The 22879-nt window shown below is 43.5% G+C and overlaps 1 protein-coding gene across 2 annotated transcripts in view; it reads right to left on the bottom strand.

The window, feature by feature from the left end:
- Positions 1-22879, bottom strand: part of BNC2 (basonuclin 2) — a 332447-nt gene that overhangs the window by 144179 nt on the left and 165389 nt on the right. For both annotated transcript variants that reach the window (XM_030885343.2, XM_030885344.2), the window contains one exon: positions 9721-9956. In XM_030885343.2, the coding sequence (XP_030741203.1) occupies positions 9721-9956 (236 nt within the window). The remainder of the gene's footprint in view (positions 1-9720; positions 9957-22879) is intronic.

Here is a 22879-nt window from a genome sequence, read left to right on the forward strand (position 1 = left end):
ATGTACAAATGCGCTTTACACAATTGATGTGTGTATGGATTGCGATAACAGTTGTATGAGCCCCATATAAAATGTTAAGAAAAAAAAAGAATAAACAGCATGGATGAAAGTATTCAACAACAACAACAAAAAAAGATGTTGTCACTCTAGAGACTGGACAGTTAGTGAGACTGAGAGCTCTACTGAAGGACAATTTACAGACTGTGCATTACAAGTTCCAATTTTTAAAATGACAAATTGCATGATGTCTTGAAGAATTTAGCGAATCATTTCCCTTTGTTCTCAAACCTCCATCGGAAGAGGCATCAGGAAAATAATGCTCATAGAAAGTATGTTCTCTATACAAGGTCAGAGAGCTAGTTGGTGATAACATGCAGGTCTGAGGCTGCAATGTGAGATCTTTGCATTGTTCCTTCAATCAGGAGAAGAGTCAGAGTCTGATTTGGAAACAATTAGGTTTCACTACTGCCATCACAGACATACCTATTCCGAGGACATTTGACCTAACGCAGTAAACAATGACTGGCTAGTGTACCCTGTGCTCATTTCTGGCTCCTCACTGGGAGTGTAAAAGCCCTCTTTCATGCCCGACAAGCACAAATCCTCTTACAGGAGTCGCTACCTTGCTTCCAGGAATCTAGTGAGCAATCTACTTCTACTTTGCAAGGGTAAAGGGAGTTCACGTCTGTTAACTCTGAGCACAAAACATCAAGCTATGCTCTTGGATAGAAAGTGTTTATTTTCATTGCTGTCCAAATAGTTAAAGGGTTTTGGCCAGGGATTCAAAATCCCTGTATTCCACTTCCAGTGTTGGCCCTGCACAAGGGCTTTAGCCACAGTGACTTTAAGATCCAGGATGATACTCTGAGAAACACCCCTTCTAATAGGGAGGTTAGGAGGATTTCTGGGATAATGTTTGTAGAGTGCCCCAAGCACCTGGAAAAACAGACAGTATAAATACCAAACAGTGCCCTAAACTATCCACTTCTGTAAATCTCTGGTAGAGATTTGGACCATTCACAGAGATGATCCTCTTCTCCGGAACAAGATTCACGCATTGTTGACATGATGGAAGGATGCATGCCACTCTATGCCATGGGGCTGACAATCCAGCCTTTAAGTCTAGGTCAAAGAACCCCTCCAAACATGTCCTGGGTCAGACGTTCGCCAGTGTTGACACCATGGGTCCGCTGCAGACTCCTCTACTTGTGATCAGACACACCACTTGTTAATAGGAGCTTCTCGGTTAGACTGGGTTTTCTGAGAAACTGGCTCTTATATATTGAAAACCAAAGCCAAACTCCCTCCCATAGTGTCAATGCAGATTCATTTGGACCCTACAGGGCAGGGTAGAAGTGTCCTTGTGAGTGTCTAAGATTGTAACTCTTTAGGAGAGTGGAAAGCCCAGTGCTCCCAAGGAGAAGGTGGTTTCAGACTGCTGACCTTGCAGTTATCAGTCCAACGCATCACCCCACCACAGCCCCTGGGCTCCTCCTCCGCATGGAATAATTAGTAACGTTTGCTGCTGGAAGGACTACTTGTATGGGTTTTGTCACACTTATACAATACAGTCATGGTTAACATTAATAAGAATGTCATGAGCTGCCTGCTATACTAAAGGATTTATAAATACAATGTATGTAATCTTTCCAGAAACCCTGTGGGATGGCTCCCAGTGTTTTTATCAGTTTACAAATGAAGAAACTGATGTTGTATTATGTTAAGTGATTTGGTATGGTAAAAAGGGACCGAGGATCAATAGGTGACATGAAATGAACATCCGCAACCAAATCTGTCCAACTCAAAAGCCCGTGGTCTTGCTGTATTCCAACCTCTGAGATGTCAGAACATACATGTGTCCATGTTTCCATGTGTGTTGAAAGAAGTTACCCTTTCTCTGGCATCAAGAAAAACCAAACTGCTCAAAGAAGCACAGTAAAATATTAAAACTCAGGATAGAAGGCAACTTTTAAAACATAATTCTAAAATGACCAGGTGGCTATTAAATCATTATGATCATTTTTATCACAAGTGGCAACGCTTTATGAGCAGTGTCTTTTTTATTTTGTTTTTTTGCCAGTGAAGGACTAAGTCTTTATTAGGCTCAGAGCAGGAGTCTATGGGTCTTTAGAACCTCTGTGTACTTGTTGATCTTTGTCTCCAAGTTCTTCTCTGACTGTTTCCATAGCCTCATGAGCTCCTCTTCTTCCCGTAATGGATTTTGGCCTGAGCAGTGTCTTACGAGATACTACTGCTATTTCTTATTTTATGTATGACTGAACCAGAGCTTGCTGTTGTTAAGTGCCATGCAGTCAATTCTGACTCATAACAACAATATGCATGACAGATCAAAATACTCCTCTCAGTGCTGGGCCATCCTCACAATCGTATTTACGCTTGAGCCCACTGTCGCAGTCACTGTGTCAATCGAAACTCCTTGAGCTTGGGTAGATTCAAATCACAGACCTACTCTCGACATTGAGGGAAAACTGAGGCTAGGATTAAAACTCACGAATCACCACACAACCCTGCAACTCTAAGCTTCCTTAGTCCAACTATTTAAGAAGAAGGAAAACCACAGCAACTCCACAACCCTGAGTGTGGCACAGACTCGTGCTCGTCTCCCAGGTGTGGAGTGCCGATGGGAATGGCTGCCCAATCAGGGGCTACCTGTTGCAGCTCTGCTGACTCACAGAGCCCCACGTGCAGAACGAACTTCAGAGGAACAGGAAAAGTGGCCCATGCAATACCTTCCACAGTCTGGTATGGATCAAACATATAATTAAGATGTATTCACAATTAGTGGTGATTGGCATGTGAACGCTGGAATAAAAGAAGCACCACCAGCAAATGGACATGAACGGCACTGGTGATAAAAAGGATGCAGAGATTGCACGGTAACATTTTGCAAGACCAAGGACTTACTGATTGCAAACACCTTTCTCAACAACCTAAATAATCATTATGCAACAACCTAAATAATAACTCATTGGATGGAATAAACAAGAATCAAATCAACTATATCTGTGAGAAGAGACAATGGAGAAGCTCAAGATAATCAGTCAGAAGAGGACAGGTGCTGACAACAGGAACCACTATCAACTACTTGTATTCAAGTACAAGGTGAAACTGGAGACCATGACAAGAAGTCCACAACAGCAAAAGTAGGACCTTGAGTATATTCCACCTGCACTTGGAGATTATCTCAAGAATATATTGGACTGAAAACTAATAACCAAAGACCACCCACGCTGTGAGAGAGCATAAGGACCTGAAACATGAAGAAAGAAAAGGAAAAAGAAGACTAAGCAGTTGTCAGAAAAGATCTGAGAATTATTCTTACACGTAAAATATCTAAACTCAATGCTATAATGCTGAAATGACAAAGTAGAAGACCTGAACACAAGATCAAGAAGACAAAGTACAGTACTGTAAAGACATGATTAATGTGAAAGACCTGGCATTAGAAAACCAAGAGGGAAGAAGAGCATGTTCAGCATTTCTCAACAAAGAATAGAAGAAACTATTCACGTCTGGAGTTGCAGTACTGAAGGATTATATGGGCAGATACTGAACAATGAACAAAGTAGAAGAAGACAGAAGGAATACAGAATCATTGTATCAAAAAGGAACGATTGGCATTGAGAATGGATGGTATTGAAGGAAGAAGTCCAAGCTGTCCTGAAAGTATTGCTAAAAACAAGACTCTACAAATTCGAGTAATACCAATCGATATATTTCAGCAAATGGATCCATTCTGGAAGCACTCACCTTTCTATGCCAAGAAATTTGAAATACAATTATTTGAACAATTTACTGGACAAAAACTGTCTATGTGCCCATTCTAAAGAAAGGTGACCTGATAGAATGTGAAAATTATCACACAGTATCACTAGTATCACATCCAAATAAAGTGTTCCTGAAGATGGTTTTTTAAAAGCTGCAGTAGTAGGTTAACACGGAGCTGCAGGAAGTCAAACTGGACGCAGTAGAGGAATGGAAGTAGGACATTGCTGCTGCTGTCAAACCCAGAATACCAGTAAGTTGTTGTTGGCCTGTATTTTAATGACTAGTCAAAAGCATGTCAACAGTGTGGATCACAACAAATTATGGATAACATTTCAAAAATGGGAATTCTACCGTATGTAACCATCCTTGCGTGGACCACATAGAGATCAAGAAGCTATGGTTTGCGCAAGGGGATGCTGCGTGGTTCAGTAAGAGGAAAGGTGTGAGACATCTGTATGCTGAGCATATACACTGAGAAGCGGAACTATGAGAGATGACCATAACATAAGGATTGAGGAAGACTCATGAACAACGCTTGAAACTCATCTGAGAAGACCTTGCTTTACTAAAAGTCAAAGTGACTTGAAGTCCTTACCAATGGAGATCACAGACTACAGCTCTCAGTCTAACCGACAACTTCACCTACAGAAAGCAACACCCTCACAGATAGACAAATAAACACAATCACCACTCGTGGAGAAAAAGATAGAAGTTGCCAAGAATTACATTTTACTGAATCCTAAATTATTGCCCATAGAAGCAGCAGTCAAGAAATCAAATGATTTACTGTATGGGGCATTGCTGTTGCAAAGATCCCTTTTAAAGGGTTAAAAAGCTGTCACATGGAGGACTACTGTATGCTCCATTCAAGCCACAGTGTTCGGAATCAGAGTTACGAGAGAAACGTGAACAATGAACACAAAAGCTCAAAGAAGAATTATGGCGGTGAAGAAAAAATTACCAACAGCTAGAATAAACAAATCTGTTATGGAAACACAGGCAGAAGGCTCCTTGTACACGAAGATGCTGAGACACGGCCTTAAGTACCTTGGACATGTTATCACAAGGGCAAGTCCCTGGAACAGGACAGCATGCTTGCTGAAGTGGAGCACAAATGATAAAAGGAGGACCCCCATGTCAATATTTCCTGTGATCATGGAAAAGTAACTTAACCTCTTTGCACCTCAACTATTGCAAAAATAATGCAATGATAGGGTGGTGTAAGAGGATTGAAAGGACTAACATATGTGAACTTGCTCTGTAAAGGACACTGTAAGTACAAGTGATTGCTCAATATCGATGTTTTTTACCACATGTAGACCACGAAACACTTACTCAGCAGACCACTAGTAGCTTCAGTGTGGGAGTCCTTCCATCTCTTGTACTGCCCCAAACAACCAGTTGCTGCTACAGGGAGCCAGGAGAAAGATGAAGGATGCTTTGGGCACTGGAGTTTGTTGAATGTCCCTGAGTTCCAGGGTGGAACCATCAGGCTATACCAAGTTAAAACAAGTTTCTTTATCCATTCATTTAACAAGTATTTATTGCGGGCCCTGCCTCTGTGGCACTAATTTAGTGAGGAAAGCCAGGAAAAACATTTAGCAGTTGACTGATTGATTGATTGATTGATTTGAAATTGTGATAAGAACTGTGAGGATGCAAGTCATGAGATAGACCCACATCAGAAAAGATGTGTGGTTCCACAGGTCAGGAAGGCTCTCCATGAGAAACAGATTTTAGCTGACACCTGGCAGGCATGAATTTCCCCTTGCAGGAAGAGGCGTAGGGCATTCCAGCTAGGGGAAAAACCTCAGAGGCAAAGGACTGAGCTGTGTTCAGGAACAGAAGACTGCTGGCGAGCACAATGGAAGATACAGTGAGCTGGGAGATGCTGGTGGAGGCTACTTCCCTATGCCCACAGACCACTCTCTCCAGAATATCCCCGGGCTTTCATGATGCGGACGCACCACACGGACTTTTACGAGGATGATCCAAGTGTGTAGCTCATTCCAAACCCCCGCCCTACCCCTCCCACATGAAGACTTGGGTCCCACATTCCTCTGGGCAACGTGGACTGTTCTAGTGATTCTGTTTCAAGACAGAGAGGCCGACAAATGTGCCTCTCACCACACTGCTGACACCTCAGCTAATTATTCAGGATGTCTGAAAAGGTTCTCTGAATTCCAGCAGGGCTCCTATAACAAAGGAGATTTCCACAGGTTGGCTGGTGAACAAGTCCAGGCAACTCACTTGAACGTACAAATTAAAGGACGGCTGTATGGAAAAGTGATTCTTTTACCACGACTCGGTCCAACAATGATAATCGCCTATATTCTCATTTCCTGGGTCAAAGGAAGGGGAATTGGGGCAAGGCTGGGAGGCTGCTATCATTTGCTGTCAAATATGGGCACCAGGCTTCAGAGAAGTATTTGTCAGAAGCAGATAAAATATATATACTCTCTTATGTTCAGATTATAGCATCTAACAGTATTCCCTCTTTGGGGAAAGAAATACCACTTTACAATATACCTCACATTGTCTGTACTTTTGAACAAACACTTTAATAAATCCACAAAGGGATACCAGATTCTTTACCTTTAAAAAAAAACGGCACTTGGATTCTTAAGTACTATGTCAAATGCGGGTATGCATTTTCTGCCCTGCTGACTACTTTAAGGATCACAGATAATCACCTAAGTGAAAAAAATTTTGCAAAACAATAAAAACAGTGCAGGATACTTGACCAATGGCCAGACTTTCAAATGATTCTTTGGGATCATTATCTCCATTTTCCTTTTTATAATTTCTTCACACCCCCTCTCAAATGATCAGGGTAAATGGGCTGCTTCCCACCCCTAATCCCCTCCCAAATTAAAAGAACAGGTCCTTCCACATTGTGAAGAGTCTCCGAAAGCAGGAATAGCTGTATACATGGAAGGGATGCAGGTTTGGGTTCACGAGAGTTTAAATTAATATTCTGGCTTGACCAGTTCAACTTACCGTACATCTTCATTTGCCCAGTAACACAATCTATAGCCAACTGTTAACCAAGTCAATATGTGGTAAGGCTAGCAGCCACCCTAACTTGCCTTGATAATTATTCTCCTTTAACTGACATAATATTCAATACACTGTTGTTGAGAGCAATAATGCTAAAATTGATGCCTTAAGGGCTACAAGACAATTGAGTTTTAGCCAGATAAAATGACTGGTGCACTAATGGTGCATCTAAGGCCCCACAAGCTTCACATGTACTTTTTGTAGCCTATGTGTACGAAAATGCTACTATGTCATCTCGGTCAAAGTCCTGCCTGCATACCTATCATGACTACACAAATTTTTTTTAAAAAGTAACCAATAATCCAGTACTTTAGAGAAGGACTTATTTCTATAGCAGCACTCTGCAGTTTAGTTTCTGTGTTAATGAGAATATTCTCCACCAAAGTCTTTGAATCCTTTAGCTTCAAGCTGTTTTTCAAACAAAACTGTTTTTTCCAGAAAAAGAGTAGACAATAAATGCCAGATGACAAAAAGAATCATTTAAATAAAATCGATCTCATATCAATTCCATCAATAAAAGAAGATAAACTAAACCTAGAATTCCTCTCATGTAAATTCACCAATGCTTTTTCTCCAACGGCCAATTTCTACCTTCTGGATGGTGAAATAAACCGAACTAAATTCTTAAATCTGAGGCTTCATCAAATAAATGGAAATTTATAATTTGAGGATCAGGATAAATGGCAACGCTCTTTGTATGCGATCTCTCACACCCGAATGAGAGACTTAGCCATTTTTGTTGTGGTCTGGCTGAATTTTCTTTTAATACATAGTTTTCCTTGTAATTTTGTGCTTTTAAATCCACAGCCTATAGAGAAGAGGAAAAATTACGGAACTGATAATGAACATGGTACATTTGAGGAGAGCCCACCTTTCTGTACTTTCCTGGGGGAGGCAGATGTTAACGTGTTGGGAAAGAATGAACACATACGTATCATTTCAAATAAACTAAAACGTAGGCACATGTTGGTCAAGGCAAACACAGAATCTTAGCACGGAAAACCCAACAGGTTCTGTGTTTGCTGCTGTCAAAACGCAACAGCGAGCGGGACTGTTAAGTCAGCACAGTCACACACACATCTGTTTGTTTGGACAGAAAGAGAGAATGCATCTGCTCCAGGTACCTTGGATAAAAACATACATGTGAGCGTGAAACGCAAAACTGACAGAGGAACTAAGCGTCACAGTGCAGGGAGACAAGAATCTACAGAGCTGGGGGACGGGAAGACTGGTGGGTTTTAATAAAGGAAAGTGGGTTTCACCAAGCTAGCAATCCCAGTCAGAAACCAACACCAGCCTCGTCCTTAGTGAAGACCGTCCAATGTGGCCGTGAACAATCTCACTGCTAGTACGCCTGTGGAGAAGGTGGTGCTGTGTTCATTGCACCAGCCCACTTGCCACGCTGGCTCCCACTTTATTTTTCCAGGCCCCTACCTCCCTAAACCTTGTATGTCACACGCCCCAACCCCCACCCCCATGACCCTGGCCACTCAGGTCTTACCTTACCGCCCTACTGAAACGCCCCAATCTCGAGGCCAATGAGGTAATGCCTGTGGGAGTGCTCTGTAAACTGAAAACGTAATATGTAATAATGATCACCACCGGCTCACCTCCTGAAGATCAGGTGTCCTGTGCCTTCCAACTAAGACCTGAGTCTAGCGTTGGTGCGAAGGAAAGTGGTTGTGAGGGAGCAGATGGGGGTCCATCCACCACCCTCCACCGCTTTCCTAGCCTGGTTCCCGGAGGAGTGCTTTCTGGAGATGCCACACAGGGCAATAAATGACAGGAGTACGAGAAACGTGTGCGTGCACGTGCTCACGTGTGTTTGTTTTCCAGGTTTAAAGGGGGTGACTCCTCACATTTCCACCTGGGGTCACAGACCCTCCATCCACCACTAAGGTGGACTTGGGGAAATAGACGTTAGAAGATGACCACCACCCAAAATCAAAACTATAGCTATGGTTTTATTTGTCCATTTGCAAAATTTGCCCTGGATTCTCCCTTCTCCAGCTGTAATCTCCTCATGAGGAAGGGCTATTTTTCCAATGTCTGGTGCAGTCCTTTTTAGATTTTGGAGTTTCCCAATACGAGACAGACAACCACAACTACATTTCAGAAGCAATAAACCCCCCCAAAAACACAATGCAACGGGGTCCACAACATACAGTAAAAGGGGGGAGATGGTGCAGGAGGGGGGGCAGCGAGGGGGGGCAGGAAGCTGGATGCCCTGGGAAAGTCTGACAGTCCTCACCAGCTTGCAAGTTCCACTGATAGACAGTAAGGGCTCAAGGCGGGACAGACGGGTGCTGAGAAGGCCATACCTACAGCTATGTCTCCCCCGTTCAGAGCTCAAAGGCCATGATGTGAGGGTTGACGGGCCATACAAGCAGGAGCTTTTATTAGTCACACGGCTTCCTTTGAGTTGGTTGAAGAAGCAATAAATGGTGAAGCGACAGAGACCGAGAAAACCTCATGTCCGCACATTCAGCAGTGACAAAAGCTCTAAGAACCCCAGGAGGAGCTTGATCTCTGATCTCCATACATCTGTCACCCACCTCAAAGAGCCCTCGCTTTACGTAAGACCTGTGGAAGAAGCCAGAAAGTCATGTTGTAGTTAGAGAGGGTGGCATTGACAAAGGTACAACATGAATCGACAACAGGCCATTTGCCCTCCTCATCCACTCCTGGCCTGCTGGGACTTTGGCTGTTCTCTCCAGTTCCCTGAGAAACCTGCCAATACAGAGGACCACTCAGCCAGAAGAGGGGGTGTGCGCTGTGCTGCGGGGGGTGGAAAGAGGCCGGAGGGGCAAAGGCGCTCAGTCAACCCCAGCCCGAGCTGCTCCGGAGCAGCATTCGCCGTCCTCCCCCTACCTGAAGGATGTATCCGCGCACATAGTCCCGCAGAGTCCAGCCCAGGCCGTGCAGGATGTGCAGCACCTCTTCCTGCTTCAGCACGCTGAAGAGGCGGTCCAGCAGGATCTTGAGCCGCACGGGCACCGCCTGCGTTCCATAGAGCATCAGGCTGCTGATGTCGAACACCACGTTGGACTGCACGATCTCCACCTGGGTGGGGTGGTACAGGTGCTGCGTGCTGAGTTTATCCAAGGCTGGATGGGCCCATCAGGTTCCAGGGGACCGAGAGAGAGGAGACACAGAAGAGACGTTAGTGGAGCGCCACTGCTGAGGGGTTGAGGCCCAGAGAGGTGGAAGCAGGATTTTCCACAAGTTCCCTCCCACCTCCTTCTGGATTTGTTTTGCTGTGGGGTCACTTTTGTGAATGTCAGATAATGGCAAGTACAAAACACATTCACCCTTCAGAATGAGGCCACTGATGATGTTTTCCAAATGGCTGGGTCTGGGTCTGAAAACTGAGTCGCTTTTCTAAGGGAACTCTCGCACCTGGCCTCTAGACATTGCTTAAGGTAAAGAATTTTCACGTCCTAATGTTGGCATTTTGTGAACTTCCCAAACAAAAGCTGGTTATCAGATGAAAGTGGGGAGAAATGACTAAAATAAAAATTAGGGCAATTGCTGTGTATTGGCTAACGATTGAGGACTAACCATATCTGCATAGATCTTTCTCATGAAACGAGCATCTCAGCAACAGTACTCTTCCCTGCCTCTAGTCTAAGACATCACGGCTCTCCTCTAGCACTGGAAGCCAAGACAGGGTCACAAGTTCTATCCCCCTTCAGATCAGAGAACCCTACTGAAGACAATGCCAATTACACTGCGCCTCGGTTTCCCGTTCATAAACAATGTGGACAGCCCCGTCTCATCCGAAAAAGGCTGCCAACATCAGGGAGATAGTGAATAAGTGGGCTTTGGGCTCCTTAATGGAATGTAAAAGACATTAGGAATTATCTGTCTGAATTACACACATCTGCTCTTCTACAGATTACAAAGTGTAAAAATCTGAGCCTGAAAGATAGTCACCTAATCTCAGGAGTCAGTGATGAGTATCAGACAACAATATCCAGGTTCAAGTTTTAACTACACCTGACCCTTCTTCTCTCAATTGTTAACCCTAAAAGCTTATCCCATAACAATATGATTTACAGTAGTTACAAGTACACTACCAGCCACTCATATTTCAATATACAATATTTCTGTATGAGAATGTAGGTGTTTCAAAGTGCACTCACACACACACTTTTTAAAAAAGTATTTCAAATGTATTCTTCAGGGCTCTTCCCCCACGCTCGTTTCCTCCTGACTGGTGGCCACCAGAGAGTCCACGCACTCTTGATAAATTGCTTTCTTTACTCCGCAGTGTAAAGGCCCTTATCATTCACCCGCTGGCTCCATTCAACACCTTTACTCCTAGGAATACTTTGTCAAAGAGTTCCGATTTCCTCATACTTCATTTCTCGCCGCTGATTTGTCTGATCTTTCCTATTCTAGTGGTTAAGTCAACTTTGAATAAATAGCCTTAAAAATTAATTTAACGTTTGGGAAAGATAAGGAATTCACAAGCCTGGGGATTGAAGTCTTCTCTCAATCCACAGGGCATTTAGACTGCAGAAAAGCAGCAGAGGGGGTATTCGCATCCCTGTTCCTCACGTACAGCTTCACTACACAGCCCTCCACCCACACAGTCAAGTGAGGACTATGTGTGTGTGTGTGTGTGTGTGTGTGTGTGCGCGCGCGCGCGCGCGCGCGCGCGTGCACACGCCACGATAGCTGAACCTCCCTCCATGGATGCTCAGGGCTCATCTCAAAGACATCAACACAAAGCAAAGACATCAACACAAAGCACCCTGCTCAGAGCACAACACACACATGCGCTTGGAAGGGTTCAGAGGGGGAATAAAATGGCATGAAGTCCTGGGCTTCGTACATTTTTCTGGTTCGTTCTCTCTCTGCATGGAACCCAGACCTGTCTTTGTGCCAATGTGTCCAAGTGCTGGGTGGGAAGACCTTCTCTCTCACTCTTAAAGGCGGGGGGTAGTGGTGGTGGTGGTGTGTGTGTGTGTGATTTTAGAAGATGAGGAAGACCAAACTGTCCCGGGTGCAGAAATAAATGAAAAGAAAATTGCTCTGAGACTGAAAAGAGCAATGGTGGAACGGGTAAGGTTAATCATTCTCCAAATCTGCTCTGTCTACCACTAGAAAGTGAGGGCCGTTTAAGGACACACTCCTAATTCTTCATACGCTTGGCTTAGGTCGATGAGTAGCAGTCCTGTTATAAGGCACATACTGTATCTTGGTACTCCTAGCAACCCTGTAAGAAGGAGGAGAACTGCCCCTTTGGGTGTCTGATCCTTCACCTCTCTGATCCATCTCTCTCCCACAGAGTGGCTGCTGGGCTCGAACTGCTGATTTTGTAGTTAGCAGCCCAATTTGTAGCTCACTTCATCACCAGGGTCCTTTCATACAGGGTAAGGGGATGGTAACTTTTTTCTTTAAGGGACCAGACAGGAAATATTTTATGGCTTGTGGGTCACACTTTTCTCTTCAGTGATTCACCATTGCTATCGTAGGACAGCACCACAGGCAAGACAAATGGCTTATTTGGTGTTTAAATAAAACTGTATTCTCAAAAGCAGGTGAACGGACCCAGACTTGGGAAGTACTTTGAAAACACGTCCTACGGAGGATGGAAAGGTGGGCCAGTTATTTAAAGAAAGGCAAGAGAAGATGGTGCAGAGGTTCTAATTGCTGACGCATCAATTACCAGCCAACCAAGCCACAGACAAAGGACTGAATGAACAGGAAACTACCGAGCTTGAAAATTTCAGCATAAACACATGCCAAAGATTATGATCCAATGAACTCCTCCAATGTATCCAAATTTTCTGATTTATAACTTGCTGATCACCCTGAGTTACCAAGGTGGACCAACATGGTAGCAATTCCTTGGTAGTGCAAAAAGGCAAGTGTGTTGAAGTATCTTGACTGGACATTCGCCTAATTTCAGGATCTCCACGAGTCTGACTGTAAAGTGTTCAGGTCTGGATCTAGAACTCCTAGGGTTAGGAATGTGACTGGAGCCAACAGAAGCACGGAATGTCAAGGCAAGAACTTGTTCATCAGGATGGGAATCTACTTTTCATACTCTATGGACCTAACCGAAGCCAAGGTAAACCCACTGCCATGCAGTCAGTTCCAACTCACTGGGGCCCTACGTAGCGGTTTCTGAGGCTTTGTAAATCTTTACTCAATGGACAGCCTCATATTTCTCCTGTGGAGTGGCTGGTGGGTTCAAACTGCCAACCTTATCATTAGCAGTCCAATGCTTACCTGGCAGTACTACCAGAGCTCCTTCACCTACTAAATTGTCCTATACCTGTGATGCTTTCATATACTAAGAAGATAGCCATTATTTTGCCTGCTCTGTATCTATTCTCTTTCATTCTGGAACAGCAAAAGAATTTTCTTGCTGGGAGCCACTCCTCCCCTATGCTTGGTACAAATATTTCAAAGAACTACATAATCCCTTACCAGGCGATTCCCCAATCCACTGCTTTGGCCACAACTCCTGGTTCAAAAGCAGGCAAATAAATTAAGCCTGGAGAATGAATGAATCCAACATATCGGTGAGACCTACTGAGAAGGTTTCGCTCCTCACAATCTGTTAGATATGCTTAAGGATGCAACTAACACTTAGGGGAGTCTGGTTGAAAGGCCATGCATGTACTGATAATATCATTTGAGCTAGATGGTCTGGCAGTGTCTATAGCTAGTATTCTCCATAAACTTTTAAATCATATAAGCCAACTCCCAACTCCAGCTGGGTCCCCCACCTTCCCCATAGGTCTGTTTGAACTGGGATTCTGTACCTTGCAGAAGAGTTCAGCTAACACATCACAGGGCCCTGCTGGTGCAGTGGTTAACTGCTCAGTTGCTAACCAAAAGGCCAGCGATTTGAATCCAGCAACCACTCTATGGGAGAAAGCTGTGGCAGTCAGATGCTGCAAAGGTTAAACCACACCACACTCACAGAATCCAACTCATAGCAACCCCACAGGGCAGAGTCCAATCGCCTTTTTGAGTTTGAGAGGCCATACATCTTTATAGAAGCAGAAAGACTCATCTTTCTCCCCAGAACTGTCTGGTGGTTTCTAACTGCTGAACTTTCAGTTATCAGCTCCACAGGAAACCCACTCCACCACTAGGACTCCTCCTACAAAGATTATAGCCTTGGAAACCATATGGCAGGGGTTCTAATTCTTCCTAAGGCTGCGACCCTTTCCTACAGTTCCTCATGTTGTGGGGAGCCCCCATTATTTTTTATGGTTGCTACTTCATAACTGTAATTTTGCTACTGTTATGAATCGGGCAACCCCTGTGAAAGGGTCATTTGAACCCCAAAGGAGTTGCGACCCACTGGTTAAGAACCGCTGCCCTATGGGCTGGTGCTACTCGGTCCTTATAAAGGTCACTATGCGTTGGGATGGATTGATCAGCACATAATAATAACAACCAAAAGTTGGGGAACTTCTCCAACTGAATATCATGTCACTAACCCTGGTTCAACTATCAGATTAGCTGCAAGCCAAATTTCTCCAATCTCTAATTTCTCCAGGGAGTAGAATAAGCAATTTTGTATCTTACACAGATTTACACAGGGTGATGGATGCCTTAAATAACATTAATAAAAGACAGAGGTATAGTAAAGAAAAGACCAAAGTGTCAACTATATGTCATGTATCATTCTCATTTACTCCTTTAAAAAATGAACCCACATGATGTTACTAGCATTGCCTTTTCAGAGATCGAAGGATCTAAGAGGGAAAGTAACTGGCCTGAGGCCACTTAGCTATTCCTTCAAAGAGAATTCTGCCTCTTCCATATGTTCAGATATACCATCAATAAGAAACCCTGGAAGCCTGCAAGTCTTCATCATGTTCAAAGAAGCCCCTAGCACTTCAGAATCTGGGCCTCTTGCCGACTGCTCTGCTGAAACAAGCATTTCAAAGGTCACCAATACCAGCTTTCCTATGAAATCCAATGACTTTCATTGACTGCCATCATTTTCCCTGATCTCTTCATAGCAGGTGACCCTATTGATCACGCTCCCCCTAAACTGCTCTCCCCTCCGCTAGGCATACATTTATTCACCAGCACTTAGCAACTTCTCACTGCCTTAAGTGCTGCATGCAGGTGCAGAAGTAATTGATATTGTGATCTTCACTTTCAAAATGAAGTAGGGTGGCCCAGGCAGTATCAATGCAACACCCAAGAGGTGATCAAGTACCATGAAGAACATCAGTGAGGAAGACCCTCTTAGGACAGCATCTTATTCCTTGTCAGATGCCAAGGAATTCGGCAGCCCAGTCAAGAGGAAAGCATGCTAGGGAAAGGAACCAAGATAGCGTGAGCCTCAAACTGTATACGCACCAGGATGCCCTGGAGGGCTTCTTGAGAAACACACTTTCTGATCCCATAGGGCCAGGGTAAGGACTGAGAATTTACACTTTAAACATTTTATTTTCCTCTATACATTAATCTTTGTTCTATTTGTTTTTGCTCTGTTAATAAGCCCCTGAGACGGTGCTGGGGCTGCTAGTCAAGGAAAACCAGCTGGGGAGGCAGTGACTGAATCGGGTGAGTAGGAGAAGGGAGGGACCCAAGCATGTCCAACGTGGAGGCGAAAGATGTGGAAATGAAGCTGCAGAAGTCAGACGGGCAGACTGAAATGAGTCTTAATTCTGCAAGCCAAAAATTATTGAGAGCTTATTGCTTTATTTCTTGTTAAGAGGATACGCATATATTAAACATTTCATGGAATTAAAAAGGATTCTGGGGTTTAGAAAAAATAGATCTCTGACTAGAGTTCAGAAGTTAAGTCAAAAATTGTCTAGCATAGTGATGGGGACATGTAATCAAGGCAATAGGGCTCAAGGAAGCTCCACAGATAACAGACCCCTCAAAAAGAAAACCAGAGGGGAAACAGGGTCCTATTCGGTTTGAAAAATGACCAGAGTTGATTCCAAAGACACACCGTTGCCACCTATGCCAACCATATGTGCCATGGGCAGTCATGGAGTTGAGGGGCAGGATGCTCAGAACAGAGGGGGGGGTGGATTTTCTCTAAGAGCCCGGTAAGAGATGCCTTTACCCAGTGGACTTCCAACAGGGCTAAAAGCAAACCTAGGCTTGGAGGAAGCCTCCCGAGAGAGGCGGTTAACACAAGGACTCTGGTTCTAGTTGCTGAACTCTCCTTTTTACTCTTTCCTAAAATTGTTCCTCCTGAGAAAATGGCTATAGGTTCACACAAGTGAACCACTGTCATCTCCTCTGGGGGGAAAAAAAATGCTCCTTCCTTCTTTAAAATCAAGTCAAGTCCCTACGTGTCTCCTACGATGCACTGGCCCAGGGTGGAAAACTCTCTTTGTGCCAAAGTAACTGACCACTCGAATAGTACAATGATCAGGAAAAGCACCGTGAACCTGCCTGCTCAGACAGTTAGAGAGTGGTGTTAGAGCCTCTACTGGAATATTTAGAATTCAGATAGAATGGCCTTACCCTTGCTACCCTATTTCACTAACGCCTCACTTTTTAGAATGTATTCTATGAGAGCAAAGCAAAGGTGTCCAATACTGAAAACTGTCTTTCCTCTACATATTCAAGGGCATTAAGTGATTCTTTGTAACTGCTCTCAATGCTCATCTTTCGGCGGCATCATCACCGGGAAAGGAAAGCCCCTACGCCCACGTGAAGATGTCTGCTCTTCAGATGCAGTTTGAATACTTTCCTCTGTCTACAAACTTTACAAGGCACGCCAGAGAAAACCCACGGGTAGAAATTGCACCTGATTTAAGAAGTTGGATGCATCACGTAATAAAGTAGTCATAATGCAACTTATCGAACAGTATCAAAATCTCGAACATTTTTTTGATATCAGAATCATTTTGATCTGATAAAATGGTGGATTATTGTCTACATCCTAGTAAAACAACTTAAAATTAAACTGTAAACTAATCTGAAAGAATTTCACTTTTCACCAGACTGTAAATTTTTCTTTCATTGAATACAGAAAAGCAAGATGCCAGTAAGGTTTAGATAAACATAATAAATGCTTTAAAAAACGGTGGAACCCTGTGACATCATGGTTACCAGTTGGGCTACAATCCACAAGGTCAGCGTGCTCTGAGGGAGAAAGACAGAGCTTTCTACTCCTGCAACAAGTAGCTGTCTTAGAAACTCCCCAGGGTAGGAGTTCTACTTTGTCCCATGGCGTCACTAGGAGTTAGCATTGACTTGATGGCCAAGAGTTTGGTTTTGATTTTTTGGGTGGCTTTTTGTCTAGTTTCTTCCTAAGCCCAAGATGAAATTATGATACAGGAACAGACACACATTTATTAGAGTAATATCATGACTTACTACGTGGGCCTCATTTTTATGTATGACTTCTGTGAGCTAGACGTGATAGTCTACTATTATAAATTCAGTGATGAAAAATAGCCTTTCTATTATCAACTGAAGACATTTTATTAGTTCTACACTGTATTTTTGAGAGTTTAAGTAATGTTACAAGATCCATTCCATAATTTATTATTGTTTTTATAATTACATATATATATTACACAGAAGGTGGTCACACTGACTACAGTGATATTAGGAGCCCTCGTGGCAAAGTGGCTCCATGCTGGGCTGCAAACTCCAAGGTTATGAAGTCCTGGTTTTCCAAACAGGCTTTGACGGTGGCAGTTTTTCATCCATTAGGATAGATACATCTGCAGTCATTAAAACATTCCCTTTATCAAAAACTACTGTCCCTTAGAATATAGCATTTTTGTTTCGAAATGTTCTGTGTAGTGTGAAGTAGATAAGGTGCCTCTAACTGAAAGAGGCATAGTTTATAAATATTCATGTGATAGCTAGGTAACACTATTTCCCAGACATGGAGAGAGTGAATGACTGTACCACGTGAGGAACAAGGCGAGTGATTTCCAAAGCTTTGCTTTTAACCAAACCAATCGATTGCAGTGCGATTTTTGACACAGAATTTGAAATGACTTAAAAAACGAGTAACAAGGAGATAACAAAGCTCTTGGTCCCAGCTTTCAACAAGCACCATAGCAGTCATGTTTGTGACCATGGAAACCAGGAAGAGCAACAAGAGTACACCTCTTCTAGTTTGTACAGGGACTAACACTTATTCACAAACACATGCACTAGTCTGGGGAGAAGCACTCCCAACCCAATACATTGCACAGACAGATGCCCTTCTAATAAAACCTACTTTGTATTTAATAATGTATGTAAATAGGCAGCATTGGCATTGATTTTGATCTTGTTCATTACGGTGCTCCAAATACAAGAGTACAACTCCCATTGATACCTAGAGAGCCCTAATTTCCACTGCAGCCAGGACTGAGATGCTGAATGGCAAAGGGCTTTCTGCTGAATGGCTCGCTGTACTTACACACGTGCTATTGGGGAAGCATATTACAAATAAGAGTGCCAGGGGAAAGCAATGCCTTCAAGTCCACCCTCTTTGAAGTGGTGCCTATTGTCCTCTGATTAAGGGCAATGAGTGGTGAAGGGCCGCATCCCTGGGGCTCAACGCAAAGGCTTCAATCCCTGCTTTGCCGCCTACTCTCAGTGTGTAACACGACCAGTTACCCAATGTTCAAATGTGAGGACGATGACTCGTTTTCAAGAATTCTTCTAAGGAGCACGACAGCAAACAGATTAAAGGATTTTATAGATGACGTAAGTAGAAAGGAAAGGAGAATCTACACTGAAGACCACACTAAGAGACAGGGAAAAGAAAAACCCCCAAAGAGCTAGGTATTTAAAGTGACGATGAGCCAGGTTTATAGGAGAATGACATTTTCTAGTTTGTGGACTTGAGAGGGTCAAGGCAACTGACATTCAGAGGAAGCACTGGCTTCCAGACCAGCTACCAATCCCAACTACTCTACTGGGACAATCTGGTCCTGTGAATTCCACTACTTCTCCACGACACAACTTATCACGAGACTGTAGTTCCAGCCAATCCCCAAACCCAGTAATTCCACACTTCCGGCTATTTCCAACTACAGCACTAACACAGGAACCTTGTCACCGTTTCCAGTAAATACAACTTCCTTTCCTTGTTACCTACGTGAGGACCACACAGCTATGCTGCAGCAGCTGTGCACGGGACCCTAAACATCCAACCTACACGCTCAAAATTACACTTTTACTTTTTGTATTTTTCTGAATGGACAGGTGCTGATTAAAAAATAATAATAATGAGAAGAGCTAGAGAAAAAGGAAAACAAGATAAAAATCATCCATCATCCCACCACCCAAAGGCCAAAAAAGGTACACATGTGGATAGACTAGCATCTACATTTTCAATGTATAATTTTGTAGGCTTGGGGCACACTAGGAGCCCTGGTATTTTTGAGAGTTTAAGTAATCTTACAAAATCCGTTCCATAATTTACTATATGGTGGGTTATATGTTAGGTTACAGTAGGTTATATGTTAAGCTGCTAACAACAAGGTCAGCAGTTTGAAACCACCAGCTGTTCCATGTGATAAAGATGAAGCTTTCTACTCCAATAAGGACGCACAGTCTCACATACCCCCAGGGGCAGTTCTGCCCTGTCCTACAGGGTCACTAGGAGTCAGAATTAACTCTATAGCAGTGAGCAGGGGTGGGGTGGGATCACATTGTACACGATTTTTTTTATGTTCTGGATTTTCTTAATTAATGTTAGGTACTAGCTTCCCCATCCACCTCTCCCAGGACCCTGCTTGCCACCCCCACAGCAGCCTGTGGATAGATTACTCCTGAATCACTCTGCCCAGAGCCTCCTTTCTGCCCCTAAGAGTGCTGCCCACTGCCTTTCAGACAGCCCTGGTCCTCCAATGCTCGTTCACTCTATGAGTTCCCTACAGATTAGGAATTTAGTGGAGAGCAAAACCAGACACAAGCCAAGCCCTTGTGCACGTGCGCAGAAAAATAAAGGGAGGAAAACAAACCTTTTACAACTACCCCTAACTAACAGAAAGACAAACTGTGTGTAAAGTGAGAACAAGGAGAGTGGGTTCCAGGAGTCACCAAAAGGAAGGATGGTAAAAGCCTCAAGTTCTGAGAGGCAGCCAACAAGGTAAACACCCAACCAAACTCACTGCCATCGCCCCGACTCCAACACTGCGTGGCCCGTGGGACACAGCAGTGCTGCCCCCGTGGGTTTCCAAGGTCGTCACTCTGTATGGGGCTAGAAAGCCTTTCTCCAGTGAATTACGCATACAGACTGGACAGGGTGATATAGATAGACCTTTTGAAAACCATCCATAATTGTAGCACGCTCACTGCCATCAATTCAATCCTGACTCATATAGACCTACAGGACAGGGCAGAATTGCCCCTGTGAGTTTCTGAGAGTATAACTCCTTATGGGAGTAGAAAGCCTTTGTTTTCTCACTCAGAGTGGCTGGTGGTTTCAAACCACTGACCTTATGGTTGACAGGCCAATGAGTACGCTACTATGCCACCAGGGCTCCTTAAAACACAATGCCATCAAGTTGATTCAGACTCAGTGACCATCTAAAGGCAGGGCAGAAATTCCCCTGGGGGTTCCCCGCTTCCCCATCATGACCTCAATTCTGCCTTACAATTCGGATTAGGCCAGAACACGCACACTGCTACAAATAAGAGCCCGCAACACAGGGAATCCAGGATAGATAAACCCCTAAGGGCCAACAATGAGAGTAGACATACCAGGAGGATAAGGGGAAAGTGGGGAGTAAAAGGGGGAATCGATCACAAGGATTAATATATAACCCCGTACCAGGGGGACGAACAACAGAAAAGTATGTGATGGGCAACAGAGGACAATTTAAGATATGAAAATAATAATCTATAACTTATCAAGGGTTCGTGAGGGAGGGAGAGGGGTGGAGGAGAGGCAGGAAATGAGGAGCTGATATAAAGGGCTCAAGTAGAAAGAAAATGCTTTGAAAATGATGATGGTAGCATATGTACAAATGTGCTTGACACAATGGGTGATTGTATGGATTGTGATAAGATATATGAGTCCCCAATAAAAGTATTTAATTAAAAAAAATCTTTATGGGAATAGAAAATCTCTTCTTTCTCCTGCCAAGAACCCTGGGTGGTTTTAAGACTGCTGGTCTGTGGTTAGCAGCTCAGTACACAGCCTACTCTGCCAGCAGGGTGCTTACTGTAACATAGATCACTGATTTTTCGTCTCGCAGCTAGAGGAAATGGTACAGTATGAGACTTGGAATGGGGTCCGAGAACAGTAACCCAAGAAAGACACTCAGACTAACATCTACAAAGCATTATCTCACTTTTGTAAAATATCAGGAGTGGGGCGGGGTGGGGGGGGTTATATTCACTCCTTTGACTAACCACAATTTTAACTGGAAAAAGAAGGGACTTTACAATTACACAATAGGGGCAATAGTTTGAGAAAGAAAAACGTATTTATAGAATGTGATCTTAAACTGTGGACCAGGTGACTGAAGTGAACTTAATTCACCTGAATTTCTTTTAAATACCAGAAGGAGGCTTTTAAATCAACAGGGAAACGGAGGGCTCGATATAATTTCAGTCAACAGGTGGGTAGGGTCTGTCACTTCATCCTCATTAAGAGGAAAATCACACGAGGACGGCAGTTTGAGTTTCCTGTGGCTGGTAGTGTGGTGGTTTGCGCTGGGCTGCTAGCAGCAAGGTCAGCAATTTGAACCGACCAGCCTCTCCCAGGGAGAAAAAGGAGGGTTTCTAGTGCCAGTGAAGAGTTTGAATCTCAGAAACCGATGGGGCACTTCTGTTCTGTCCAATAAGCTTGCTGTGAGTCAGAATCAATTAGATGGCCGAGGATTTTTTTTTTTAAGTGTTCGACGGAACCAGAAGTATGAAATTTAACACAAAGGAAAGACTACAGAGGGCACGCTCAACTACATTGTTAACTTCAAGAACAAAGTGTTGTCCTTTCTGAAATCCACGGTCCCACGGTGTGAAATAGAGCTAGGATGGGGGAGGTGTGGTTAAGAAAGAACTCACATGTAGTAAGTGAAATGTGGATATCAGTATTTTTTCGTTTCAATTTTTAATAGCAGGCATTACTCTCCCCGCCTTAGAATAAGTTAACATATGTAAACCTCTACGTTGGCAGACTTCACTTCCAATATTTTCTGTGAAGGTCACAGGAGGAAGATCATACTCAGACAGAGTTGGGGTTTGTTTTTTTAGGGGGGGGGATTGGCGTAATGTTGGAGAATCAAAGTGCTTTTCACTGATCCTAGAAAATTGGCTGTGATAGTCTACAGGTCTTAGCTTTCCACAACTTTTTTTTTTTTTAACCCAAACTTCTGTACAAGCTGAATTCAAGGGACATCAGGTTCTATGAGAAAATTCCCACTACAGCCCCATGTCTCTTAGTTTGATGGGTTTCACCGCAGGCCTGGTGCGTAAGGCTGCAGGGCAAGGAGGAAGACAAGTGGAATGGGGCGATTTTTCAACAGCACCTACTTTGCAGACTAAAACATTGAAAATGTTGTGGTAAGGTCTAAAAGGACGCTTCCCCCCTGTCCCCCAGTATCTACTCCTGCCCTCAGCCCAAGGGAGCTTTCAATTGAAAAGCTATTTCAATTGCAAAGTTTGGAGAACAGCTTGTCTCTGACCTCAAACTCCACTGAGAATCCAAGTTCTAACAGCATCTAATAGCTGGAGGAGTCCTGGGTCCATGAACTTTATTTTAATTCCAATAGATTATCAATTAACATGTACTTTACAGACTATCTTTATGGAATTCTTTCCACGATCCCTTTTGGAGGTCTAAAATAAAGTTGCTGATGGCAGGAGTTTCCTGGAGCAACTTCTAGGGTCAGGTTTTAAGTTTTGGTTACTTATAAAAAGAATACTGTTGTTGAGGTTTTCTACTTCCTTAAAGAGTTGCAGTCCTCATATAAATATAAATTTTTTTGCATATGTACATGTCTTTATCTGATGATGGGGAAATAGATCTATGAACCTATATTTATAGGTTTAGTATTAAGGTAGCAGAAGGACATTGGGCCTCCACTCAAGTACTCCCTCAACGCAAGAATACTTTCTT

Source organism: Echinops telfairi, unplaced genomic scaffold (assembly GCF_000313985.2).
Source record: "Echinops telfairi isolate 266 unplaced genomic scaffold, ASM31398v2 ScPeMD7_25;HRSCAF=90, whole genome shotgun sequence".
NCBI classification, from domain to species: Eukaryota; Metazoa; Chordata; class Mammalia; order Afrosoricida; family Tenrecidae; genus Echinops; species Echinops telfairi.